This window comes from Barbus barbus (assembly GCF_936440315.1).
Source record: "Barbus barbus genome assembly, chromosome: 47".
NCBI classification, from domain to species: domain Eukaryota; kingdom Metazoa; phylum Chordata; class Actinopteri; order Cypriniformes; family Cyprinidae; genus Barbus; species Barbus barbus.
In genome coordinates, this window is record NC_136725.1 from 15,498,122 (window position 1) to 15,526,111 (window position 27,990).

The 27,990-nt window shown below is 38.7% G+C and overlaps 2 protein-coding genes across 14 annotated transcripts; both read left to right on the forward strand.

The window, feature by feature from the left end:
* Positions 1–1,285: 1,285 nt before the first annotated feature.
* LOC306865965 (ras-related protein Rab-36-like) lies at positions 1,286–7,372 on the forward strand. Of its 2 annotated transcripts, XM_079410854.1 has the most exons (12): positions 1,300–1,382; positions 1,817–1,903; positions 2,070–2,213; positions 2,636–2,727; positions 2,946–3,020; positions 3,794–3,895; positions 3,991–4,055; positions 5,769–5,820; positions 5,905–5,986; positions 6,074–6,164; positions 6,285–6,401; positions 6,497–6,903. In XM_079410854.1, exons 3-12 carry the CDS (start codon positions 2,103–2,105, stop codon positions 6,550–6,552), a joined length of 843 nt encoding a protein of 280 aa, XP_079266980.1. In that variant the 5' UTR covers positions 1,300–1,382; positions 1,817–1,903; positions 2,070–2,102; the 3' UTR covers positions 6,553–6,903. The 2 variants fall into 2 exon arrangements, with proteins under 2 accessions (XP_079266979.1, XP_079266980.1); XM_079410853.1 differs by lacking the exon at positions 2,070–2,213 and having other exon boundaries at positions 1,286–1,382; positions 6,497–7,372.
* LOC306865963 (GATOR1 complex protein DEPDC5-like) lies at positions 7,225–27,988 on the forward strand. Of its 12 annotated transcripts, none has more exons than XM_079410849.1 (42): positions 7,225–7,710; positions 7,816–7,903; positions 8,023–8,069; positions 8,374–8,459; positions 8,558–8,641; positions 8,725–8,774; positions 9,017–9,086; positions 9,180–9,258; positions 9,334–9,395; positions 9,483–9,552; positions 9,633–9,705; positions 9,776–9,879; positions 11,485–11,559; positions 11,654–11,788; positions 11,870–11,931; positions 12,019–12,092; positions 13,308–13,377; positions 13,503–13,539; positions 13,617–13,737; positions 14,584–14,813; positions 14,902–15,102; positions 16,229–16,364; positions 16,475–16,572; positions 17,761–17,811; positions 19,598–19,781; positions 20,682–20,839; positions 20,978–21,098; positions 21,180–21,347; positions 21,432–21,663; positions 21,761–21,894; positions 22,096–22,207; positions 22,729–22,791; positions 23,586–23,719; positions 23,807–23,887; positions 23,964–24,096; positions 24,178–24,283; positions 24,683–24,862; positions 26,060–26,229; positions 26,410–26,581; positions 26,892–26,952; positions 27,083–27,165; positions 27,257–27,988. In XM_079410849.1, exons 1-42 carry the CDS (start codon positions 7,641–7,643, stop codon positions 27,550–27,552), a joined length of 4,761 nt encoding a protein of 1,586 aa, XP_079266975.1. In that variant the 5' UTR covers positions 7,225–7,640; the 3' UTR covers positions 27,553–27,988. The 12 variants fall into 12 exon arrangements, with proteins under 12 accessions (XP_079266975.1, XP_079266967.1, XP_079266970.1 ...); XM_079410844.1 differs by having other exon boundaries at positions 7,227–7,710; positions 23,583–23,719; positions 24,683–24,922; XM_079410847.1 differs by having other exon boundaries at positions 7,238–7,710; positions 23,583–23,719.
* The last annotated feature ends 2 nt before the right edge of the window (positions 27,989–27,990 follow it).

Consider the following 27,990-nt stretch of genomic DNA (forward strand, 5'->3'; position numbering starts at 1 on the left):
TATATTGTGCTTTTGTTGTTTCAACATTTATTTCCTTCAAAAGTTGAATTTATTATTAATATAATTTATATTAATATTACTTAATAATAGTTAATATTTTCACAAATGTAACAACATATTCACATTTTAACAGTGTGCCGATGTCCACTAATTATCTCACTGACATGCAGGTAAACAAAATACTTCTATTTTTATTGTGGAAATACTGTTTTTATTTTAAAAGTTTTTTTTTCTTTCTGTAAGTTGACATTTTTTAAGATTTACTTAAAGGGGTCATGAACTGACAAATCAAAATTCCCTTGATGTGCTATAAAAACGTCCTGTAAATTTCAGAACTCAAAACTTCCTTGTTAGTCTAAAAACAGCTTTATTGAAGGCAGTTTGCCAAAACAACAGCTTGTGGAATTTGCGACTCTATGATGTAATAGTGTGGCTAAACACCGCCTCCACAGAAGAAGATCAACACCTGCTTCTACATCGCTGCCTGTTTAGCCCCACCCACTGATTCACGCAGGTGTGGCAAACACAGGTCTATGCAGAAACCAAACAATAAAAAAACTTTGATTAACTTTATTTTTAATGAAGTGCCAAGAACTTTTTTTTTTTACTTTTTAACGCGGATTCATTTACAAACAAGACACAATTTGACACAAGATTTTCAAAAAGATTTAAACTAAAAGACGATGCTGTGCCGACTATATTGAATCTGAATGTTGCAACACACAAGTGTGAGTAACTGTTTTTATAATGAGGTTACTATTGCTTTGTCTGTTATTACAGATCATTTGATATGTACTGAGTATTTATGCATTTTAAACCTAATTTCACCGTAGCGTCCATCTATGAAGAACGTAGACTGGCAAACATACACAACTATTAACCAATCATACCAATGGACGTAATGAGGGAGGTCAAAACAGGACAGAAAATAACCTATTACTTCTAAATTATGTTTTGAGATGTAAAACGCTTCATGACATTATCAGTGGACCTCAGAGAACAGTACAAAATAATAAAAACAACAGTTCGTGACCCCTTTAATCAACTCACAAACCTCCTCTATTTCCTTCGCAAACCTCAGTTTGTTTATAATAAAGAATAGAATATATTTTCTTTCTGTTTGTTTTTATATCAGCAGGGTACAAAATTCCTACTGAAATCTATGTGATAAATAAGCTAGGTCAAAAGTAATCTAAAAGTGGTTAGAATACATTACTCCAACAAATAGGCCTACAGCTACAGCATACATTAGACAGGAAAGCTCGCTCCGGCACCACGTGACTGCGGGTTCCGGCTCGTGGTTGCTATGGCGATGACGGTAGGATTTGATGCAGAGAGTCAGTGCGCATTCAACAGGAATAGACTGCGCTTTAGGAATATCCGTGAGTACACCAAACCTATTCATTTTATACAGTCTCAGCAGGTCTTAATGAGCTGAAACGACGATTAGAAGTGTTGCTGAAGGATTTTTAAATTGAGAAAATACCAACTGCGCCGTTACAGCGGTATGTTGTGTTGCCAGTCAGGTAACGTTACAAAATGCAGCTCTGTTTATTTAGTGTTTACAGAGGAATTTACTTTTTTAACCATAAACATTTTCTACAGTCTTCTACATGTATTAAATAACTCTACCAGATTTCTTGCATGTCTAAAAATAACGAAAAATAAAGTTATTATGGATTTGCTGGATATATGGCTAACTGGCATATCTAGTATACACTTACTATGCTATACAAAGTAGTTCAGGTTGATATAAATGTACAGAGTAAACACACACAGCAGGTTATCTGGGTGTGCTGACAGTGTGTCTTCACAGGCGAGTTTCCCTGGACAACCTGCTGACAAGACAATGCATTTCAGCCCTCCTGTCAGCAGAGACAGGATCATATACACGTTTCCAAAGGTACAGTCTAAACTCAATTCATGTAAATCATTATAATTATATATATAGATTACTTTGTATTTGAAAAGATTGAATCATCCAGTATGATTCATATCTCTGACCATCACGGCCTCCTAATCATCCCCTTACACTGATTGGCTTCATCACTCTGTCTCCTCTCCACCAGTAAGCTGGTGTGTGGTGGGCGTTCTGGCGCACTATGGCTGCCGTCGCATCATCCAGGTGGATGCTGCACACTGGTGGTGGACGAGGAGACACCACCCCTCACAATGTAGAGCGCTTTGAAAAAGCAGAAAAGTGCTATATAAATGTAATGAATAATTATTATTATTATTATATTGCAAGTTGTACTGTACAGGAAATTCAGCAAGCGTTCTGTAAACTGTAGCCAGCACATCAGATTAGTATATTGAGAATGTGTGACATCCATAGAGGAGCCTCAGTGCAGATGGATCCGTCAGGATCACAGGACTGCTGCTAATTCTGCTCAAATAAAAAGGCTTCCCACAGCTGTATCCTGTGCTAGTTTTCTCAGTAGTGGGGTGATATTAAGGGCAAATGTATCCTATTTACTTTCTGGCTTTACTGTGAATGATTTCAAAATGGTATAGGAACGTACAGCTTTGCAGTAGACTAGACAAAACTACTGTTCTTACTCACTTTATTGCCAAAGCTTAACGTTGTTTATGATGAGTTTATCAGAATTTATAGTTCTGTTCTATTATTCTGTAGTGTTATAATCCACAAGCCTGCCTACAGATGAAGGATGATTGGAATACAAAAGCCAAGATGGCTTGCCAAGACCGGGCAGCACGTCAGCAAGGGTTGGTATACAAATTAATATATATTTACTTCTTTTTAAAAAAAATTAAAATGTTTCTTAAGAATTATATGAATGTTATAATATAAATTAAAGTTAAATATATTGATAATTACCGTCAAAGTTTGGAATAATTATGATTATTCCATTTAAACTGTATATAGAGAAAGAAAGAGATTACTAGTCCATTTATTATATAATTATATTAATATTATCTACTAGGTTTGACAGTCTTAAGATGTCAAAAGCAGTAGTGGTTGGAGATCTCAATGTGGGAAAGACATGTTTAATAAACAGGTAAAGTGTATACACGAGGTTTATTTAAATGGATAATTCACCCAAAAATGACAATTCTATCATTAATTACTCACCCTCATGTTGTTCCAAACCCGTAAGACCTTCATTCATCTTTGGAACTCAAATTATGATATTTTTGATGAAATCCGAAAACATTCTGTCTCTCCATAAACATCTGACCCTCCAACGGAAGTACCACGTTCAAGGCCCAGAAAGGTACTAAGGGCATCGTTAAAATAGTCCATGGGTGACATCACGAGAATACTGCAAAGAAAAAAAGTAACGGCTTTAGTCAACAATTTCTTCTCTTCTGTGTCAGTCCTCAACGTGTTCACGATAGTACCATGACGTATGAGTCATTTTTTACAAGGTATGTGAAGAGAAGAATTGCTGCCATTATTTTTGTTTTCGTTGCGCACAGAAAGTATTCTCATAGCTTCGTAAAATTACAGTTGGACCACTGATGACACATGGACTGTTTTATCAATGTCCTTACTACGTTTCTGGGCCTTTAATGTGGCAGTTGCATTGCTGTCTATGCAGGGTCAGAAAGCTCTCAGATTTCTTCAGAAATATCTTAATTTGTGTTCCAAAAATGAATGAAGGTCTTATGGGTTTGGAACAACATGAGGGTGAGTAATTAATAACAGATTTTTCATTTTTGGGTGAACCCCATTTTTGAACCCTTTAAATGATACTTCAAATGCTGTATTTTTCATGGACATTAAGTTCCATTACATTTACATTTAGTCATATGTATATGTATATTATAGGTTCTGTAAAGATGTGTTTGAGAGAGACTACAAGGCTACTATAGGTGTTGACTTTGAGATTGAGAGATTTGAAATATCTGGGCTGCCCTTTTCTCTTCAAATGTGAGTAGTTTTTCTGAATGATATAAATAACATGTCTGTTTATTTGAAATGTTCATATCTTTTATATTAGTTTTTGCACATTACAATATTTGCAGATGGGACACTGCTGGTCAGGAAAAGTTCAAATGCATCGCATCAGCATATTACAGAGGAGCTCAAGGTAAAATTCAGGTTCTCATAAGGAACAATACACACAAAAATTAACATTTGCTAAAACTTTACTCCATCTAAGATGCAGATGAGTTTGTTTCTTCATGGGAACAGATTTGGAGAAATCACTTACTCACCAAAGGATCTTCTGCAGTGAATGGGTGCCGTCAGAATGAGAGTCCAAACAGCTGATAAAAACATCACAATAATCCACAAGCAATCGACACGACTCCAGTCCGTCAATTAATGTCTTTTGAAGTAAAAAGCTACATATTTACAAGAAACAAATCCAGTCCATCATGAAGATGTTTTTAACTTTAAATCAGGAGAAAAATATGAATTTCTATCTGTGAATCAGGAGATAAATATGCACAGATCAAGCACCCTTTATAAGCAAAATCAGTCCAAAACAAATCTTAACAAACATGTCAGTAGATTCTGATGTGAGAGGACAACAGGGGATGGACTTTTTCACTGGATTATTATGGCAACAGTTTAAAGTTAAAACACTTTAATGATGGATTAGTTTTCTTAAAAACATGCAGCTTTTTACAAGACATTAATTGATGGAGTGGAGTTGTGTGGATTATTTGTGGATTATTGTTTTTGTCAGCTGCTTGGACTCTCATTCTGACGGCACCCATTCACTGCAGAGGATCCTTTATTGAGCAAGTGATGTAATGCTACATTTCTCCAAATCTGTTGTGTAAAAGAAACTCAAACAAACTCAACTACATCTTGGATGATCTGAGGGTGAGTTTTTTTTTGTTGTTGTTGAATTTTTTCATTTTTGGGCGAACTATTCCTTTAAAGGTGCCATAGAATGGAAAAATGTATTTACCTTGGCATAGTTGAATAAGAGTTCTGTACATGGAAATGACATACCGTGAGCCTTAAACACCATTGTTTCCTCCTTATGTAAATCTGGTGTGTGCAAAAGACAACTGAAAAAGAGACGAATCCCAGCATAACACCGACTGTGACGTTACAGTCGGGATCATTAATGTTTACGCCCCCAGCATTTGCATAACGTATACCAGCCCATGTTCTAGGCCAGCCGGAAATTATTTCAAATCTTTTGTGACTAAGATAAGATATCGCTGACCCTAAACTGCAACATCCTACTTTATTAACTTTCTAAAGTGTGAAAAAGAGTGAAAAGACAAGTCCAAAAAAATGCTTACAACAGCTGGATCTGGCAATACAGAGGCGGCGTCCATGGCCATGCCCTCACTCACAACTCTCTCTCAAGCCTTATTCACCCCACCAGCGTCTTGCAGCGATCATGTTCATAACCACAGATGCTAAACATTCTTGCAAAATCTATCAAAATCTGTGTCTTCATCTGATACAGGCTCAACGTAAAGGTTAGATGCCTAATCGCTCCATCGTTCACACCGGACAGTAGAGATCTGTTTGCTGTGTGAGCTACTGAAATGAGCCGCGCTGTGAAATCAAAGCAGAGCTCAATATTATTATTCATGACACTTCCAAATAAGGTAATAACAGACCATTTCATTCTATGGACAAATCCTTGGGTTGTAAATGGACATGTAAAACCTTTTCTAGAGAATTTTTGCCCTTACCTAAGCCACTTACCTTCTATGTAGATATCAGAGAACAATTTTAAATATTGTATCAATGCATTTTATGGCTCCTTTAATACTCCAGATCAGAGTCTGTTTAAACCCCAATATAATCCTTTCTGTTTCTACTCTAAAAGTTATTATTACTGTCTTCGACATGGCGGATATCAAGAGCTTGGAACATACACAGTAAGTAAAACCTGTAGTAATGTTTGAGATCGAAAAAAAGTGTCAAGGAATTGTAATTTTAATGATTTTTTGTTTGTTTCTCAGACAGTGGTTAAAAGAGGCACTGCAGGAAAATGAACCAGACTCCTGTTTTGTTTTCATGGTTGGCACAAAAAGAGACCTCCTGGTGAGAATAGTCCCCACAGACAAGCATGCATATGTACACATACAGCTTGTAAAAGCTATTAAAAACTCCTGCTGTTCTTATGTGAAGTCTGCAGAAGAGTGCCAGAGGACAGAGAGTGATGCCATAAAGATTGCAGCAGAAATGAACGCTGAGTTCTGGTCGGTGTCCTCAAAAACAGGTACATTCTGTGTATGTACATACATATAAACATACTTAATAGTTATTGCTTGCTATGTCCATTACAAAAACTACAAAATGGATACTACTACATTGAACTGTTACTGCTATGGGTTTGAAGGGGAAAACATCCAGGAGTTTTTCTTTCGCGTAGCAGCTCTGGCCTTTGAAGATGCCATTCTGAAGGACCTGGAGACAAAAATCAGCACCAGTCATATTGGAGATGGAAGTATTCTCGGTAAGAGATTGCACTCTGAAATCATAAAACAGCGATGTTCATTTATGTAAATGTTGTGATGTATTGAGTAAATTAATGTGGGTTTGTTATTTCAGATGATAAAGCACTGGAAGACGCTCAAGAAAAAACAAAGAAGAAGTCCTGTTGTTGACCCTCAGTGGTTTAAGAAGAAGAACTAACCAATTTGTATTACAGGACAGAATAAATATTTAACCTAATAGAAAACTAAGTGTTTTTGGTTGACATAACCAACCTCTGAGTTGGAGCATCACTAATGTACTCTCTGAAAGGGACCACCTTATCAGAACACACATAAAAATTAAGGGACTGACATCCGAGATGATTTCAAATATTTCATATATACTGTAGTATTAACGTCAGTATTTTGTACTGCTGCATAAACTGCCTTTTAATAATTGCATTGTAATTTTCTTTTTGTATTTTTTTTTATCTTCCTTTGGCAGACGAAATAAACATACACTATAAGTGTGCACAGCTTATTAAATTGTTATTAGTGTTTGTGTTTACATTACCCAAGCTTGAGAAATGTACAGTAGTGATAGAAGGAAACATATTGTTTATCAGAAAAGAAGCATAGTTTGATAGTCTACAAACACAATCATAAAGTGTAACAGATGGCTAGACTTTGTAGGCTATTATTTGAGCTTTTCTACAAAGAAAGCAAAATAAATTATCATACCTTCAGAAATGGTAAGATCTTTACTTCGAAGTGTTTTATTATAATATGTTATATTTATTATATTTTGCTGTAAATGAGGCGGACTTCCTGACCGCTAATCTCCGATACGCTAGGTGGCGCTGTGCAGTTCTCTATTATCACAAACCCGAAGAAGACACTGTCCACTTAGTTCAGAATGTTGCATTATCTTTGGTAGATATAAGTTAAGCAATGCGTTGTTGGTGTATAAATAAATATGTATTCTCTATCTAATAAACTCGGTCTTACAATTATAAGAAGTTTTGCAGAGCGTTCTCTCTGGGATCAGAAGCAATGAGTAACGCGACTTGTAAACAAACAGGAGGATGACAGACTGCCATGAGTTTGATTGCGCTTCTTCATTTTCAAGCACTTTGAGCGTCATTTAAAACTTTTGTTCTTGCATGTCGATTTGAAGAATGCAGAAATGAAGATATTGATATTCTGCGGACTGCTTCAGGACTGGATATTTATTTGTTCGTAAATGTGTATGTGACTGACTGTATATCATCAAGACTACAATGACTTTTACGATGAAGGCAAACAAGTCCTACAAACTTGTGGTGCACAAGAAGGGCTTTGGAGGGAGTGGTGAGAATGTTCTTAATACTTAATTCGTTTTAGTTCGTGACAGTGGCTCATTTAACATACTTGTGTTTGTGCACGAATCTCTTAACACTCACTCTTTCTCCACAGATGATGAGTTGATGATGAATCCTAAAGTCTTTCCTCAGGTTAAACTGGGGGATATTGTTGAGATTGCACATCCAAATGATGAGTACAGGTGAGAGGAGCTTTCTGCTGATTTCAGGTCATGTCAGACGGAAATATGCCTAAGAAATGTCACATTTAATATATGCATTGATAATATTTTGGTTTATAATTTCTGTGTCTTTGTCTTAGTCCTCTTCTGCTGCAGGTCAAGAGTTTGAAAGAAGACCTGCAGAAAGGTGTGTTTTAAATTGGTGCTTCATTTTCTGTACTAGTAACTATTAATCGGCTTTATCTTAGTGTTCATTTTCTAAGTCCATTGTCTCAAACTCAATTCCTGGAGGGCCACAGCCATGCACAGTTTAGCTCCAACCCCAATCAAACACACCTGATCCAGCTAATCAAGGTTTTCAGGATTACTAGAAACTTCCAAGCAGGTGTGATTTGGGACTGGTTGGAGCTAAACTCGGCAGAGCTGTGGCCCTCCAGGAATTGAGTGTGAGACTACTGTTCTGAGTGATTCTTCTCTTTTTCCACAAACAGAAACTATCAGTGTAGATCAGACAGTGGCTCAGGCCTTCAAATTTCGCGCTTACCAGGACGTCATCATCAATATTGTGGACCCAAAGGTATTTTATAGAGAAATACACTTTATTGCACAGCCCTACTATTTTATTTTAAAAAAACTATATTTACAATAAATCACAGCCACTCCTGAAATTTACAGGATGTGACTTTGGATCTGGTGGAGCTTACCTTCAAAGATCAGTATATTGGACGAGGAGACATGTGGAGACTGAAGAAGAGCTTAGTGAGTAGATTAGATTTAAATCTGCATGGGATGCTCATTTTTGATGCCTTGTAATGATCTTTGTCACTATGATGTTCTTTCAGGTGAGTACATGTGCGTATGTGACACAGAAAGTAGAGTTTGCAGGAATCAGGTAATAACATCCATTATTACAGGCTGTCTGGATTGATTCTGATTGGTCAATTTAAATATTTTACAGTCAGAAGTATATATGTACAATGTCTTATACCCTACAGTTCAAAAGTTTTGGGTCAGTTTTTCTATGTTTTTGAAAGAAGTGAATACTTTTATTTAGCAAGGATGCTTTAAATTGATCAAAATTGACAGTAAAGACATTTAAAATGTTACGCAATCATCGTTTTATCATTGTTTCAGGGCCCAGGCCAGTGAATTGTGGGTAAAAGGAGAGAAGGTCACTTGTGGCTACATTAGTGAAGATACAAGGGTGAGAATGTCACTTTGGAAATTCAAGTTGTGTTACTATCCATCACTATACATTATTATTATTATTATTTTTATTTTTTTTTTCTCCACCTAGGTGGTGTTTCGGTCCACCTCTGCGATGGTTTATATATTCATTCAGATGAGCTGTGAGATGTGGGACTTTGATATCTATGGTAAAGAGACCATTGTCTAATTTGATGAGTAAATCTGTTATTTCAGGATTTTTAAGGTGCTGTCTTCATTCACAGGTGATCTTTACTTTGAGAAAGCTGTCAGTGGTTTCCTCTCAGATCTGTTTGCTAAATGGAAAGTGAGTGTTAGCTTTATCATTAACCAGTAGTAATGTCACTTAGTTCTTTGGCACTGTGGCATTGTTAAAATATATACATTTTTCTAGGAAAAGAACTGCAGCCATGAGGTTACAGTGGTTTTGTTCTCTCGTACCTTCTATTCTGCCAAATCACTGGGTAAGTGTTTCATATTTAAACAGCACTTGGGTTGTATGATTTGAATAATAATAATTGACTATGTATCTTTCTTCATGTAGAAGAGTTCCCAGAGATCCAAAGAGCTTCAGTCCGACAAGATCATGAGGGACATTTTTATGAGGATTTCTACAGGTCCAGAAGCATTAAGAATGGCAGCTTTTTAGTGGTTTAAGCAGCAGTCCTTATTTTCCTTCTCTTGCAGGGTGGTGGCCCAGAATGAAAGGCGTGATGAGTGGACATCTCTGCTCATTACCATTAAAAAACTCTTCATACAGTATCCTGTGCTGGTGCATCTTAAAGGAGCAGGTGCGTATGCAGTTCTGTTATACAGTGAGTGTATATATATATTATACACACGTATATGTATACATACATGTATATCAGTGGCTTTCAATCCATATAAGCTGCGAATGCGCCCAGGCAGTCTGAGAGAAGGAAAAAAAGTCGTGACGTATTGTCAAGTATGGTGACCCATACTCGAAACTGGTGCTCTGCATTTAACCCATCCAAGTGCACACACACAGCAGTGAGTAGTGAACAAATGCACGCACACACACACACACACACACCGTGAACACACACCCGGAGCAGTGGGCAGCCATGCTGCAGCGCCCGGGGAGCAGTTGGGGGTTCGGTGCCTTGCTCAAGGGCACCTCAGTCGTGGTATTGAGGGTGGAGAGAGCGCTGTACATTCACTCCCCCCCCTACAATCCCTGCCGGCCGGGGACTCGAACCCGCAACCTTTCGATTACGAGTCCGACTCTCTAACCATTAGGCCACGACTTCCCCCTGTGAAGGAGTTCACAGGCTAATTAATATAAACATGATTATAAGTTGATTCCTTATCATTTGAGATGTGACTTAAAGCTTAATAAAGGGTTGAGAATATTTAAAGTGATTTTTAGACAAGGCCCTTCTCCATCAATTGCTCAGTTTGGCTGGGTATCAGCTCTTGGAAGAGTCCTGGTTGTGTCAAGCTTCTTTCATTTGAGAATTATGGAAGCCACTGTGCTCTTGGGAACCTTCAGTGCAGCAGAAATTTTGTTGTAGCCTTCCCCAGATCTGTGCCTCGATACAATCCTGTTGAGCTCTGCAGGCAGTCCCTTTGACCTCGTGGGTTGGTTTTCCCTCATATGTTTTGTCAGCTGTGAGGCATTTTACAGAGAGGTGTGTGCCTTTCCAAATCATGTCCAATCAATTTAATTTACCACAGGTGGACTCCAATCAAGGTGTAGAAACATCTCAGCAATGATCAAGAGAAATGGGAGGCACCTGAGCTAAATTTCAAGTGTTGTTGAATACTTTTGTAAATGTGATATTTCAGTTTTTTCCTTTTAATACATTAAAAAACATTTATAAAATTCTGTTTTCACTTAATCATTGAGGTACGGAGTGTAGATTAATGAGGGAAAAAAATGAATTTAAACAATTGTAGTATCAGGTTGCAACAACAAATAAATTTAAAGTCGGAATACTTTCTGAATGCACTGCACATATATATCATTTGCAAAAACAGCTAACTCTGTTTTTAACACTTTTCAATAATTATGTTTTTTCATTGTGCATTCCAATTAATCAAACTGCAGTTGGGTTATTTTGATTAATAAGTAAAAATAATTAAAAAATGCAGCTAACTAACACAATAAAACACAATAAAAACATGATAGCATTTAAAATAACTTTTTCTATTGTAATATATATGAAAATGCAATTCTTTGATGCAAAGCAAAATTTTCAGCATCATTACTCCAGTCTTCAGTGTCACACGATCCTTCAGAAATCATTCTAATATGCTGATTTGCTGCTCAAGAAACATTTCTTATTATTGTCAATGTTGAAAATGGAAAATGGCATTATTGAAAGTGTAAGAGTCTAAGATTGACATTTTGTTAATGTCTTTTGTTATTGCAGATGGATTGCTGTGGGGGCACAATTCCACTGCTGCTCAGGGAAATTATCTGGAAGCTATCAACTTGTCTTTTAATGGTTTGTATTTGTGTGTTAAGTCTATAGTCCTATCCCGCAGCACTTCAGTCGAGCTGTTTGTCCTGATATCAGTGTCCTGTTTTGTGTCTTTCAGTCTTTGATAAGCACTACATCAACCGTAACTTTGACCGTACAGGTCAGATGTCAGTGGTCATTACACCAGGAGTGGGTGTGTTCGAGGTGGACCGCTTGCTCATGATCCTCACCAAACAGCGCATGATTGACAACGGTCAGTGGGTGTGCTGTACATTCGCTGTTTGTCTTTTAGCACAGAGCAGTGGACGCTAATGGTATGGTATCTTCCTAACAGGCATCGGTGTCGATCTGGTATGCATGGGAGAGCAGCCCCTCCATGCTGTTCCACTCTTCAAGGTTGGTGAAGACCATATTAGGTTCAGATGTGAATATTTTAATACTTCTAAAATGGGGTGAAAAAACATTTTTGTATCATTTTATTAGTTACATAATCGCACAGTGCATGGGGACTCTAGAATTGGTGATGACTACAACCTTCCTCACTGGATCAACCACAGGTGAGATTTGAGAGTTGTTGCTATTGACTGCTAGGTGTTTGCTAGGGTATATTTACTACCCAGTACACCTTAGCAACCACCTAGCAGTCGGTAGCAAGTTAAAAGAGCCAACCCGTAAGTCTCAATCATGTAGGCTTAGGTTCGTCCTTTTATCAAAAGATTGATTGCTAAAGAAAATTATAAAACATTACTCATGTTCATAGCACAAACAGTATAAATTATGCATCAACATTTTTTGGTGCATTAAACATATTTCTATTTGAATATATTTTAAAATGTAATTATTCCTGTGATTTCAAAGCTGAATTTTTAGCATCGTTGCTCCAGCCACATGATCCTTCAGAAATCCTTCTAATATTCTGATTTGCGGATCAAAAACCTTTATTTTTATATATAATATTACTATTATGTTGAAAAAAGGTTTCTTTGATGAATAGAAAGTTCAGAAGAACAGCATTTATCTGAAACTGAAATCTTTTGTAGCATTGTAAATGTCTTTATCATCACTTTAAAGCGTCCTTGCTAAATAAAGGTATTAATTTCTCCCCCCCCCCCCCCCCCCCCAAAAAAAAATAAAAAATTATACTGACTCCAAGCTTTTAAATAGTATAGTCTATAATGTTACAAAAGCTTTTTATTTCAGATAAATGCTGATCTTTGGGTCTTTCTATTCATCAAAGAATCCTGAAAAAAATGTACTCAACTATTTTCAATATTGATAATAATGATAAATATTTCTTGAACAGCAAATCAGCATATTAGAATGATTTCTGAAGGATCATGTGACACTGTAGACTCGAGCAATGAAGCTGAAAATTTAGCTTTAATCACAGGAATAAATTACATTTTAAAATATATTCAAATAGAAAGCAGTTATTTTAAATAGTAAAAAGATTTTTCACAATATTACTGTTTTGCTGTATTTTGGATAAAATAAATGCAGGCTTGTTGAGCAGAAGAGGATTCTTTAAAACATTAAAAAACATTCTGTTCAAATCTTTTGACTGGTAGTGTATGTATATATTGATTACTGTTATTATATTTTAAAATATTGTTTTGGTTGTTAGTTTCATGAATTAATTTCATTAGACAACATTTTTGATGATACATTTCTCAATTAATAGTATGAAAGAATATCATTATAATATTTTTGGCCATATCAGCCAGCCTAGGTTAATGAAGGTTAGCTCACTATAATAAATATGAATTCTGCAGCTTTTACACATCAAAGAGCCTGAACTCATGCAGCTGTTTTACACCACGGATCAAGCTAGCTGGAAAAAAGGTTAGAAATATTGCACTTCTAAATATAACTGACAACACATTGTGACTTTGTAATATTTTTATTATGAGAATGGTTGTAAAACTGCTTATGAAGCTGCTGTCGCTTTGATGTCTTTACATTTTAAGGTTCATGCTGAGAAAGCTAAAAGCAGCAAAGAACACTGTAAGTCACTAGGTTTTATATTTTAGTTCAAGAAGTGTTTGCTGTGATCTGACTTGAGCTGGATTTGTTTTTCTCAGCTCTTGGTGCACCAAAAGATGCTGAGAACAGCCTACCGATCCAGGTGGACTATGATGCATATGATGCTCAGGTCTTCAGGCTTCCTGGACCTTCCAGAGCCCAGAGGTCCACCAACTTCAGGTACGTTAAAGAATAAATTCCTGTCATCATTTTTTCATTTTTGGGTGAATCATTCCTTGAATTGTGACTGCAGTGTTACAAATCTGCTTGCTTTGAGCTTCTGGATGAGAAGACACCAAAATTACCCAAAAATATTTGACTGAAATTAATTGAATACATTTTTGGTGGGCAGAAATCATTGATGGAAATGGTGACATTTAATTAGTGTGAGTCTTGATAAGATGCATTATGACAGTATGGCAGTGTCCATTTCGTATAGACACTAGGGCTGGGTTTACAATATCAATTTCTTTATTTTAATAGATTTTTATTTTGATGAATCTTTTAGTCTGTGCTGTTTTCTCTTTACATGTGAACAAAACTTCACTAAAAATGATATCATCCAATAGTCACAATAACCTTTGTGCTGTTACTTTTGATATGAAATCCTGTGAATTTTATTATGACACTAAAAATAAATAGTTTTAGCGCTGTTTAAGTGTTTAAACTGTAGAAAAACGTCAATAAAACAGCTTGTGAACAATTTCACTTAACATTTCATTTACCTTATGAAAGTTATTCATTTAAAACTAGCTAGAAAGAAAAACTGAATAAATTTAAACCAACTTTTTCATTACACCCTTATTTAATTTTTATATCTCAAAAGTAGAAATATAGTTATTTCATTAAAAAGATGATCTAAAAACAGCCTTAGGTGCAATTTAAATGTTCATATAAAGTTATTACATACAACTTTGGTTTTCAGGTTATTTTGATGTGTCACTAGTTAAGATCTTTTTTCTTATTGACCAATTTCTTCTGTTTGTATGGCAGTTAATACATTTAGCCTCTGATCTTTTGTGTCAGGTCGAGTCGGGAGAGGGAGTCAGCCAGCAGGAAAAGTTGGGGCTCAACAGATGTTGGTGGAGGTGTAGTGGGCAGCTCTCCCCCAACCAGGCCTACAGGACCAGAAGAACAGAGGAGCCTGGCATCAGATGACAGTTTGAACCACATCTCCAACATCCTGCTCATCCCACGCCCGGCTCAGGGCCAATACGAGGTCAGCAGCTCCCTGGGGTACACCAGCTGCACAAGAGGTACAGAACCGGTCAGAGTGCACCTGTGTGTTGATGTAGACTGAAACATCTGGTTGATGTTTGCTACTTCTCATCTGTCTCTTTGCAGAATTGCTAGAAAAGATGGTAGAATCCCAGAGGGACTCCAGCGCTCCGGGCCGCTTCACGGTGGGAAGCGCCGAGTCCACCTTGCACATTCGGCCTGGTGGTTACATGCCACAGAGAGCCCTCATCAACCCGTTCGCCCCCTCACGCATGCCAATGAAACTCACCTCCAACCGCCGCCGCTGGATGCACACGTTTCCTGTGGGTAAGTGATACACATGTGAAATATTTCTGATTGGTTAATCTGTATTCTGTGGTCAAATGTTTTGCATATTCTCTGAGCCAAACAGGAACGATTGTTGATGCTAAGTCACACCCCAGTGCCCAGATTGGTTCAAACTGTCACACATTCAACCGGTAAACATAGGTTTTGGTCTTTTGAACCATTGTTTAGTGTGTTTCTTTGGAAATTTGAGCAAATGCAAAGTGAAAGTAAAATGTATCGTGCGTGCATGAAAACAAACACAAAATAACACATTTGCATGAGTGCACTCTCTGAAAAAGCCCAGAAAAACACAGGACAGAGCTCTTTGGCATAAAACAAACCAAAAACAAGGATGAAAAAGAGGTACATATCGGATAAAGAACTGGAATTTAGGTATTCGCGTCACTAGGCGATGTCCCGGTAAAATCTATTCTGACGCAGAGTACAGCCAGCGGATCGATCCATTTGGCTGTTATATTATGTAAATAATACTTATATAGTTCATAAAAATCATTTGCACAATTTTTTTTCTGTTGTACTCTGTATATTTCCCACCCATTTTGTGTGCAGATTGTGAATCATTTGCACTGCTTGTATGTTTGTTTTTTGTTAATTAAAATACATTTTGTTTGTTGTTCATACTTGGCTTGAAAATATTTTTCTGAAAAAAGGTAACTTTTTTTTTTTTTTTTTTGCTGTATTTTGTTAATATGTAACACGGTTTCCATATTCTTTACTCCCTAAATGTTTTTGGACACATCTATATTGTTAAAGTAAATAGACCTGTTTTTCACTGAAAAGCGCCTAACAATATTGTAATAAATGGCTATAACTTGCTTGAGTAATGTTATTTTATTTGGAAGTCTAAAACACCCAGATACAAATTTCTAACGAAAAAAATCTAAACTTCAGGAGTTTCTGGTTGAGTACACAGTAAAAAAAAAAACACCCAATTATTGCTTGCAATTATATCTCCATGTTACTAACCACAATTATTGTCATGTAATTTGCAATCAGTAACGGACTAAATTTTCTAAGTAGCATAATCTACCCGGCACTGCATAACGAACTAAACTAGAGTCTGTTCTGCACATGTTTTTTATATAATATTGGGTGGATGTTCAAGGTCCTTCTGGAGAGGCAATCCAGATCCACCATCAGACGCGACAGAACATGGCAGAGCTGCAGGGTAGTGAGCAGAGAGATCCGGCTCATACCTCCGCTGAACTGCTGGAGCTGGCCTATCACGAAGCTACGGGAAGGTCAGTCACGCACACATGAGTAAGAGATTATTTGGAAAGGGAAAATGTACCAATGTGATAAACCTGGAGACTAATAATGGTGTAAATGTGTGTGTGTGTGTGTGTTTTAGCAAGCGGACCGCATCCCGTCATGCAGGAGAGAATGGACTGTATATCACAGGAGTTCCTGATAATGTCTCTGGAAGCCCAGCTAGTAGCAACAGCACTGGTGCTTTATTTTCCCTTATATAAATAACCTATACACTGGCCCTAAAAAAGATATTTAGTCCTATACAGTTTATGAATGCCTGAGTGACTCTGAAGTGCTGATTCTTTGTATTGAATCAAAAATATATAGCACGAGAAGTGTAGTATGATTCCCAAATTCTTTGGAATCAGTTCTTTGTTATATTCTGATTCGCAAACAAATGACTCTTATGGGGCAGTTCTTTGTAGCAATTCAAAAACATAAAATGTAGCTGGTATAGTCTGATTCCCAAATAGTTGATTTTTATAAGTTGGTTCTTTGTAGCGAACCAAAAACATACAATGGGACTAGTGTAGTCCAAGTCCCAAACAAATGACACTTGTGACCTGGTTCTTCGTTGTGAATCACAAAACTTGCAGTGTGACTAGTGTAGTTTCATTCCTGATTTAATGAACTTATATGAGTTGGTCCTTTGTAGGAAATCAAAGACATCACAATCACAACTTGTGTAGTCTGAGTCCCAAACAAACGACTCCTTTGACTTATTTTGCAGCGATTCAAAATACATGCAGCGAATGACTCTCAAGAGCCAGTCCGTTTATGTTCTTTTAAGACCTGAGATTTAAATAATTGTAATTACTGACTTTTTGTTCCTGTGATTTAAAGATACAGTTATGAGTTAAGGAATGCATTTAAATAAAAAATAAAAAAAATTATGTCAATATTTGTTAGACAAAAATACTAGTTCAACCAAAAATATAATCTATTCAGCCTCAAGTTATTCCAAAACTTTTTTTCTTTCTTCTGCTGAGCACAGAAGATATTTTGAAGAATGTTGGTAACCGAACAGTTGACGGTAGCCATTGGCTTGTTTGGTTGCCAACATTCTTCAAAATATCATCTTCTGTGCTCAACAGAAGAAAGAAATTCACACAAGTTTGGAACAAGAGGAGGGTAAGACAGAACTGACAGAATTTTCATCTTTGGCTGAACTATTCCTTTAATGCTACTGGCAAGAAACCAGGATCGTATGAAAGAAATTAGTATTTGTTACTACATGACATTCATGCATTATTAAGTATGACCAGTGAATGCTTCTTGGGGCCACTCTGTCGTTTTTTTCCCTAATTTTTATTATTACAATATTTGATCAAGTGACTGTTCTCTCTGAAACCAGACATATTGTTGTTACTCCTCTTGCTTTTATAGGAACGCCAGTGAACCGTGGTTCCTTTGAGGATTACTCCAGTCCAGATCCGAGTGAGTTCTTCCCAATCATTGAAGAAAACGCATCACGTCTCCAGTATTCATTCACTTCCACATGAAAGACAATTTGTCACATATATATCCTTAGAAATATAAATATACATTACTTAAATACATTCATATTTCAACGGGGAGGGGGTTTGGGCAGGAAATCTGAGATTTATTGTTGAATGATTAAGGTATTTAAATCTTTGCTTGAACCTTTGATTTTGACACTTTTGGGTTAGTAACCTCAATTCAGGTGTGCCTTTGAGGGAATAACTGTTCTTTATCTTTGTATAAGGTTGTTTGGGTATCTTAAGCCAGTGCGGTAGATCATAGTTGAGTGGCTGTGTTGTTTATGGGTGAAAGTTTGATGAGCGAAAAAGGTGGTCCACAACCTCTGAGGGAATTCACTAAACCGTTGCGCCACTTGAGCGTTTATCAATTTGGTATTGTCTGAATAATTAAAGTAAACATTTTGTTCAATTATGGTGTAAAGGGATTAGGTTAAGATAGCATGCTAGTTGGCTATTGATGTTCAAAAATAAGAATTAAACATTTGTTCCATTAGTGTGTAAAATGTATAGGCCAAGCTAGCATGCTAATCAGCTAGTGATATTCACAAATAAGTATTGAACATTTGTTACACTGCAAAAAATGCTAGTGACCTTTTGCTTGAAACAAGCAAAATAATCTGCCAATGGAGTAAGCAAAATTATCTTGTTTTCTGGTTGAAATAAGATTATTTTGCTTATACCATTTTTGCAGATTATTTTGCTTGTTTTAAGCAAAAACTCACTTAATTTTGACATGTATATTCTGAAGACAAGCCAAATAATTTTTACTTGTCTAGAAAATCCTTCTTGATTTAAGAATTTTTAGATATTTTGGCTGAAAACAAGACACAAATCTACGTAAGAAAAGGATTTTTTGCAGTGTTCCAATGTGCTGTAAAAGGGTGTAGGCAAAGATAGCATGTTAATTGGCTATTAATATTCACAAACAAGAACTGATCAAACAAGAGTTGGCTAAGATAGCATGTCAATTAGCTAGTGATATTTACAAATGAGACACCTCTAACATAGATAGCCGACAACAAAAAAAAAGATTTGTAGAGTTCATGACAGGGAACCGAGTGCTAAAACGACAACTACATTTAGCTAGCATTGTGCGCAATTTATTCTTCGTGAATTCCACCTCAGATTACAATGGGTTTTCTAGCTTTCTCTCTGTACCATCTTTCCCCGGGATTCCTCTATTTCCAAAATTCCCCTTTCTCTCTAATCAAGTATCAAACTTCAGTTCCCTTCCGCTCACAAGCTTTGTAACCCTCAATAAAATCACCAATCACGAGTATGTAAAATCACACTGCCACACTCACGCATGCCTTGCCTGAATGCTACAAGTACTGGTCTTTTCTGCCAATCACGTGTTTGTACAGATGGCCGTTCACACTTATTACTCATTAGTGATGTCACGATGCTCACAGTGCCTTTAGTGCATGTTTATTTTGCACGTAGTGTTCACTGTAATTTCAGTTCAATTACGACAATGATGATAACACACTCCTTTTTCTTTTCCCACTTTCTCCCTGTTCTGCGTGTTGGTATGTGTCTGTCTGCCTGAAACGTTTCACCCTCTCTTCTTCTGCCTCTTTCTCTCTCAATCTGTCTGCTAATTTTCAAACGGGCCTTACGTGTGAATGTGTATGAATGCGGACTTTTGCACCCATGTGGTACGTGTGTCATGCGCTGTGGGACTCCGTGTGTGTGTGTGTGTGATGGGGGTGCCCCTGAAGTCCTGCTGCTGTCTGCCCCTCCGACAGTGCCTAGTTTCTGCTGCACGGTTGGGGTGGACTGGAAGTCCCTCACCACTCCCGCCTGCCTCCCCCTCACCACCGATTACTTTCCCGACCGCCAAACCCTGCAGAATGACTACACAGAGGGCTGCTACGACCTGCTGCCACACACTGACCTGGAGAGGTACAAAGACATTAGGGGTATATACATATATACATACATACTGCCTGGCCAACAAAACAAAACACATCTGTTTGGATTAAATAAGCAATTAGTGAAGAGTCTAGTCTATCATTATTGCAATGATTAATGTTTCTGGCATGTTGTATGTTTTGCAACAATTCTTTTAGCCCCAAGTGATGCAGTGTGTACATTAAGCTCAAGACTCTGTGATGGCCAATCTTTCCTAATTTAACCTGATAAATCTCGGCATTGTCATCGTGGAATATGTACTTTGGTACATCTTCTGACATGGTGGTTTAAAAAATGAAAAGCTACACACTGCATCAGTTAAAAGCATCGTTGCCAAACATGTAACATGTCAGAAACATATTAAACACTGCAATAATGATCCAATCCTAAAATCTTAAGTATTTTGCTTATTTAAATCCAGACAGTGACTTTTTTTTGGCCAGGCAGTGTATAAATTGGCTACTATAGAGTTCAGCATTTGGCCTCTAGGGGTAAAAATTACATTAATTTTCTCCATAGTAGAATTGATTTTAACTGGAGCTTTTGAACCTTTACAGACAGACCTACTGTGAGCTACGAGGTTGTTAATGGTACATGCTTTTGTTAAACCCATCAGCCCCCATTATTTCAGCCATTTAAATAATCTTGTTACCATTAAACTGTTACTCATGATTCTACAAAAAAAAATCTCCACCAATCGAAGAACTGAAACAAAACAATGCACCAAAAGAACACTTTAGCACCTGCTTATTACCATGAAGCACTGAGAGTGAGTCTATCTGCCTAGAAATATGCAAAATTCTCAAGTATTCTCAGACTTTTGAACCCCACTGTAGATTTTATGTATATTGAAGATCTTAGTCCGAAATGAATGCCCTTATTCTTCTGTAGACGTGATGATGAGTCTCCAGTGATGACAGCCCATCAGGTGTTTGAAGAGTTCATCTGTCAACGACTGATGCAAGGCTACCAGATCATTGTACAGCCTAACAGGAAGCCACAGCCGGCTATAGCCCCACCCCTCAGCAGCAGCCCCCTTTATTCACGAGGTACATCCCCCCCCTACTGCCCCACCACCACCCCGCAGCACTGCATACTAGTTGAATTTTGAAAAATAGACTATTCGTCTGGTTACAAATCATGCTCTATTGTAACGCTGGTGAGAGATTTAAAGGTATGCTTTTCAGGGCTGGTGTCTCGCCGCAAACCAGAGGAGGAGGAGAGTGTTTACTGGCTCAGTATGGGAAGAACCTTTCATAAAGTCTGCCTTTATGATAAGATCATTACCGTCACCCGTTACCTCCCAAAGTTTGTTTTCGGTCATTCAGTTTCAATTTATGTCATTTGTTCTGCGGGAAATGCCCTCAAGCGTGATTTGTGTGTCTTTAGGTATCCATATGAATCCACACAGATTCAGTACAGCTACAATCTGTGCCCTCCACATGCAGACGCCCTCTTCCTGCCATTTTGGGTGGAGTTCAGCCATGAGCGGCTAGAGGAGTACAAATGGAACTACCTGGACCAGTACATCTGCTCTGCTGGCTCAGAGGACTTCAGGCAAGTGGCTTTACTAACACCATGGCTCTGACACAAAAACTTACATAGGCAGATGCCAAGATCCCATTCCTCTCTCTTCCACAGTCTTATTGACTCTCTGAAGTTCTGGCGCACGCGCTTCTTGCTGCTGCCAGCGGGCGGAGCCAGGCGAGTGGCGGATGGTGAGGGTCACTGGGACGTGTATGGAGAAGGAATGGGGGCAGGGCGGGATGGCCTTTCTGGCACTGGCGACTGGTCTCTTTTGGATGGATTTATTCGGTTTTTGGAAGGCCTGAACCGGATTCGTCGCCGTCACCGATCTGATCGAATTATCCGTGTAAGTTCACAGCTAACAGGATAAGCACAAATGAGTCATTAAGGGGATAAAACCACTCATCCGGGTAAAACAAAAACAATTGCACTGTTTATTACAGAAAGGAGCTACCATTAAAGGCCTGCAGGTGACAGGAGCCCTATCATCCTACAACCCGGAGCCTATAGTGCCTCCTGTGGGCAAAAAAGGCACCTCTGCCCTCTCTGCACTCCTGGAGCTGGATCAGACACAGAAGTGAGTTGTGCAGGCAGATATCAGCAAACCAAACAAATTAAAATACCACAGTGCTACATCAATGGGAAACAAGTGTTGAAACAATGAGATGTTTTGAGACTTTTATCTAGTGCTGCATATGGTAAGGGTTTTATAAAATGCCAGAGATTCCAGGCTTTTTTCTAATGAGATGAGATGAGGTGAGATGTCTTTGATCTGCAGGAGTTTAGAAGAGCAGCAGCTTGCTGCTCAGCATGGTGGGAAATCATGTGGACCTTTCAATGAAGCTGCCAGTGTTGCCCTAACAACCACCTATGTCGATAGCCCCCGTAAGGTAAGAGCCTGAGGCAGACCGCTGAACGGACTGTGCTGTTGTGTAGTTCCTGGCTTCCCGTGTGCCTCTTTGTGCTGTTTGAGTGAGAAAGAGAGCTATTATATTTGTACAATGTTTTGCTTGCTGGCTTTTTTTGTGTAATTTTCACCTTTTGTCTGCTTGGTTTAAAGACCAATCACAGTGTTTGAAACAGAATTAAAAGTTAGTATTAAGTGCAGCTATTATAAAATGCCACAATAATGTAATATCGGGGGGTTAATATGTGATTAGTTGCATAAAGTGTCATTAATACAATCCAACATTTTTAATCCGTTAACAGCCCTGCTTTTTATTTAGTTCTTTATATCTTCATGTTGTCTCAATATTGAATCATGGTTATTATTTGCAGTGGGTTTATGTTTTCTTGCTCTTTCCTCTTTTGGCCTTTTGCCTCTTCCTCTTCCATTACTCACTTATTCTTGCTCTGATCTCTGGGGGTTATTTTCTCTCTTTCTGGTGTTTTCCTCCTAAACTGCTGACAGGATGCTGCCTTCATTTTGGACTTTATTCGTAGTCCACGTTCCTCCTACATCTGTCACTCTCAGGTCAGTCACTGCCCTCTCTCTGCACTGTGAAAGCCGTCTGTCTCTCTCAATGCGCGCGTGTGTGTAAAAACTATTAGCATGCCTGTGTACTTGTCCAACCTCTCACTGGCATTAAAATGTGAAGGGTTTTGTAGTCAGAGTGATAATGAAGAGTCATTCCTGTTTGTCCGTGTACCCATACTCAATATAATATAAAATGTAAAAGCCATATTAGATTCACTTCATTTAACATATTAACCACTAAGAGTTCTGCTGTAGTGTTAGACTGCATCACTCCTGTTGTCCAATGGAAGAATGCATGTGCACTTTTCATTTAATCTCACTTCACATCCTGAACTCATTTAGAGTACTGCTAATCTCACGTAGTCAGATTTTTGTCTAGCGGCATACAGTAACTGTTCCACATTGCAGCTAATTCTGGCCAGGAGCAGATGGGAAGAGGCCATCTGACCAACAAGTAAAGCGAGTCTTCACATTTAGCTTTTTTTACTACATGATACCAACCTTATGATACCACAGTAATAGACAAGCATGCAATACTGTGATAAATCAGTTAAATAATGCCAAAGTGGTTTACAAAGTGAGGTGACTGGTACATCAAAGAAATTGGTAGAAAATTTGTGTAGACAATTACCGGATATTTTCTATGTAAGATGTATTCCTGCAAGTCACCGGATGCAGATATCATGAAGATATCTCAGCATTTTGCACCCTTTGTCAGTCCTGTGCAGTGCTGTTTTTAAACTTGTTTGCATGAAGATATCTTGACACATTCCCACTGGGTTCCTCAGCAGCCAGCTGAACAGGTTTCAGCAAATCACATAGAGGGTGGGTTGTTGGACAAAGGAGGCAACCAACCAGGAGAGAGAACATCGGCTACATCCCAAGCCACAGGAGACCCAACCCCAAGCACTGCTGCAGAGACTGAGTAAGATGCCGTATCTTTTTCAGACTGCCAGAACATGGCTTCCTCTATATTCAAGTTAGAACATTCCACTTTCATGTCGCATTACAGCGGGCAGTCAGGATCCAGTGGATTGAGTCTTTCCTCATCTTCCACGCTAATGGAGATCCTGGAAGCCATTAAGCATCCCACGTGAGAGTCTTTGAATCCTTAATTATTAGTGTTCTATTACCCATGTGTGATATAAATTGATTTCCTGTGCTTGCAGCACTGGAGTGCAGCTTTTGCCAGAGCAGAGGGGCCTGCCTCCCAATTGCTTTGTCAGTGCTGAGGTTGTGCATTGGCTGGTCAGCACTGTGGAAAATGTTGCCACACAGGGCATTGCAGTAGAAATCATGCAGGTAAAATTGAGAACATTGCAAATGTCAGAGTAGTCTGTGTTTGTATTTACAAACTTGACCATCTCGATGATGCTCCTGTAGAAAATGCTGGAAGAAGGTCTAATTACGCATGCCTCCGGTGATGCCATGCGATCTTTTGTCTATGGGTTCTACTTCTACCGGATTGTCGACAAAGACAATGAGAAGGGTAAGAATTGACTTGAGGGCCACGAGTACTTGGCTAAGGGTTGCCAAGTTTCTGCAGGTTCCTACTAGCTGTTCCTACTGCATCTAACTGTATCAAGGGAGATTCAAAGCCAGTGATTTGGAAAGCAACTGGACTTCATTAATTTTCAATTAGAAGTTGCAGCATCTGGAGTACACAAATGATCTCCCACCTCATACAGTTGGATGCCGCAGCAGAATAGGAAACCAACGCCTACTAGAAACCAACATTAGAGTGATACTACAACTTCCAGTGATTTTTAACTGATATTTATGTTCAGGTTCCAGATCCTGTGAACATCAGGATCTGCAGTCCCATTGTTATCACACCTGTGTCTTGGTACTCCTACCTTTCATGAAAACAGACCTCTATTCCCTGCAGCCCCTACAACTCAGCTGCCCCCAGCGGGAGCCAATGTATGGTCTGCCGGAGCTTTGGAGGACTTCGCCCTGTTCCAGAGGAAGTGGTTTGAGGTGGCGTTTGTTATGGAGGAACGTCGGCCCTGTGACTTACCTGCCTTCCTCCTGCCCTGGTTGCCCAGCCGGCCAGCCTCGTATGCAAGTAGGCATAGCTCCTTCAGCCGCAGCTTCGGAGGACGCAGCCAAGCTGCTGCACTGCTAGGTACACACAGCCGGCTCTGATCCCAGAGCAGCCATATTCTGCACCTCAGGCAGTATGCCATTCTCCCTCCCCCAAAAGTTCTGGAAGGCTAGTTGGGTGAATGAGTCACGCAAAGTCAAATCATTTCTTCTCATTTTACTAAAGCATTCGGATACCATCTATGCGATCTACTAGTCAACCCAACATCAATGTGCAATTGGAAACTTCCCCAACTCAACTAACATATAAAGACTGACGTTACAACATATTCTTCTCAGGAAACACTGCTTTGATTCAGCCACTTCCATCAAGAAATTGCACTTATGCAAATCTAATCATCTGACTTTGTGTGACTCTTCTCCATTCTGGCACTGCATGCTGTAGTAGAAAAGTAGTATACCTTTAGTTCATCCTGTTCATTCCCGCAATGCCCAAATCATGTTAATGACACCTTGATTCCCTCTCTGACTGATTGATGTAGACAGTTCTTGTAATTCTGCAATTATAACAATCTCAATTAGCCATCAATCTGTGTCACAGTACACGCACTCTCCAAATAGCATGGTTACATGTATTCTATCCAATCAGGCCACAAATTTCTTTGCAAGCTGTTCCAATCAGAGCATGGACTGATGCCCCAATACACCAATCAAACCGCTGTGTTGGGTGGGCCTTAATGTCTGGTACACCAGTAGTGCATGCTGTGGTAAAGTAGTGGCTGTGGTCCAGTAGTGCTGTGGTATGGGTTCTTCCTGCTCTCCTCCATCTGTCCTGTTCCCTGTGATGTTCCTGCATTGTTCCCAAACCTGAACAAAGCTTTTCTGCCAACCCATTGCCTTTCTGACTTTACTTACTGCACCAGTGTACTCCGCTTTCAGTGCTTTCCTGCTATAGAAGCTTCAACTTCATACGTCTTACTTGCCTTTAATACACTGCATGATGGAAAATCGCCCAAGATCTCGGAATCGTTAGTTCATTCTCAATTTTTGTTACAGATGTCATGAGCACTAATTGATATATAGGTCTTTCATCGCAATTACTCTCCATTGACCCATTAAAAGTCTTTAACTCTATGCCTGACCTCTGTCATTTCATCCTTTTGGCAATTTCTACTCTCTCTCTGCCTTTCTCGCTCTGTTTTTGCCTCTTCCCTCTAAGCTGCCACAGTTCCAGAGCAGAAAACAGTCACCTTGGATGTAGATGTGAACAATCGCAGTGATCGGACTGAATGGTGCAGTTGCTATTACCATGGCAACTTCTCCCTCAATGCTGCCTTTGAAATCAAGCTGCACTGGATGGCTGTTACTGCAGCCGTACTCTTTGAAATGGTAAGCATAGGATGAGCAGAGTTTTAAAAATCCTGAATGAGGTGACGAGGTGTTTATACTATTGAGGACTATCCAGCATAGTCAACCACATGCATGTAGTTAACTACTATCAAATAAGGGCGCAAACATAATATCTAAGGTTGAGACATAGTCCTAAAGCACTGGACTCTTCTTTTTCAGGTGCAAGGCTGGCACAGAAAGGCAGCATCTTGTGGATTCCTGCTTGTACCTGTGTTGGAGGTGCCCTTTGCTTTGTCATCATACCTATATGGTGACCCTCTCCGTGCTCAATTGTTTATCCCCCTAAATATCCAGTGCCTGCTAAAGGAGGGCTGTGATAACCTGTTTGAGGGTGAGGACAGAAAAAGTTGGTTGTAGAAGTCCATAAATATTTGTGAATACATTGTCTCTGTTTGGTGTTTACACGTTGCTAAGCTAACAATGTGATATCACAGATACTCAATGCAAAAATATTTGGTAAATAGTCTGCTTTGGTATTTAATGACTTTTGAATATATTTATGATCAACATTTCTTTCCTTCATCCACCGTCTTGGATGGGTTCTTTCATAGAATTTGTCTCAATATCTTAGAATTTCCTTTGTCATTTTATGTTAAGTAAAGTATGATATCCTCCATTACGGCACTGCTGTACTCATTTAGGGTTTGAGCCAGAGACATACTGGGACAGAATGCAGTTGTTTCAGGAAGCCATACTCTCCAGGTAAAGAGAGCATAGTATAAGTGTTTCTCATTGAGTGCATCTAGTTTATTTCTAGTTAAATCTGTTTATCAAGGTGTAATGGTCCTGTGTTTTTCCTCATGAAAACAACTCCCTTTTTTTTTATTTGAAGATTTGGCTTTGTTCAAGACAAATTCTCAGCATCAGCTTTTAACTTTCCATCAGAGAACAAACCACAATACATTCATGTAACAGGTACATGCTTTTATGAATTCTATAAACTGTACTAGCACTACTTTTTTACTACTTCTGTCCGCTATCGGTAATGCTTAATCTCTCTATCCAGGAACAGTTTTTCTTCAGCTGCCTTACTCAAAAAGGAAATACTCCAGTGGACAGCGACGGCGTCGTAACTCCGCTTCCTCTGCCAATCAGAGCCTGTTTGGTTCTGAGGAGCGAGTGGGCTACAATTGGGCCTACAACACCATGCTGACCAAAGCCTGGAGGACTGGCGTGCTAGGGGACGAGAAACTGGCCGACCGCCTGCTGCGAGATTTCACAGACTTTTGTGCCAACAAGGAAAATCGACTGGTGACCTTCTGGGAAAGTTGCGTGGAGAAAATGAATGCCAGTGCCCCTTGAGAAAAGAGTGGAGGAAAGGCAATACTGTGTCAGAGAAAACACAGACTGTTTGCCTATGTTTTAAGAGCTAATGTACTGGTGCTATCATCTAATCAGAGAGAAATAAAGCAAACGGCCTCATCATGAAACACTCAAATGGATGAGTCGTATGTTTTCAGAGTGTCTGCACATGTGCCTGCAATGTCCTGAAGCCATCACAGTTTTGACTGGGTTTGAGTGAATGGTAGGTCTTCAGGAAATTGTACATAATCTGATCAATTTGTTCATTATTGCTAAGCCTCATTTTAAAAACATTACACAACAGTTTAGCAGTTAAAAAAAAAAATAATCAAATTTTTTTATGCTTGGTCCCATTGATATACTAGCCTGGCCCACGTTTATATGCAGATAAATTGTTTTAAATATCATCAGAATTAAAAGCAAAGGTGTTGATCATAG

What these genes read in the sequence shown, in the direction of transcription:
- LOC306865965 (XM_079410853.1), top strand. Translation starts at nt 1,329, where the DNA reads ATGCAGAGAGTCAGTGCGCATTCAACAGGAATAGACTGCGCTTTAGGA. An exon ending in CGGGCAGCACGTCAGCAAGG is followed by an intron (nt 2,728 to 2,945) that starts GTTGGTATACAA and finishes ATTATCTACTAG; the next exon opens with GTTTGACAGTCTTAAGATGT. An exon ending in GTCGGTGTCCTCAAAAACAG is followed by an intron (nt 6,165 to 6,284) that starts GTACATTCTGTG and finishes ATGGGTTTGAAG; the next exon opens with GGGAAAACATCCAGGAGTTT.
- LOC306865963 (XM_079410844.1), top strand. Translation starts at nt 7,641, where the DNA reads ATGACTTTTACGATGAAGGCAAACAAGTCCTACAAACTTGTGGTGCAC. An exon ending in TCAATATTGTGGACCCAAAG is followed by an intron (nt 8,460 to 8,557) that starts GTATTTTATAGA and finishes TGAAATTTACAG; the next exon opens with GATGTGACTTTGGATCTGGT. An exon ending in CCTCACTGGATCAACCACAG is followed by an intron (nt 12,093 to 13,307) that starts GTGAGATTTGAG and finishes TGAATTCTGCAG; the next exon opens with CTTTTACACATCAAAGAGCC.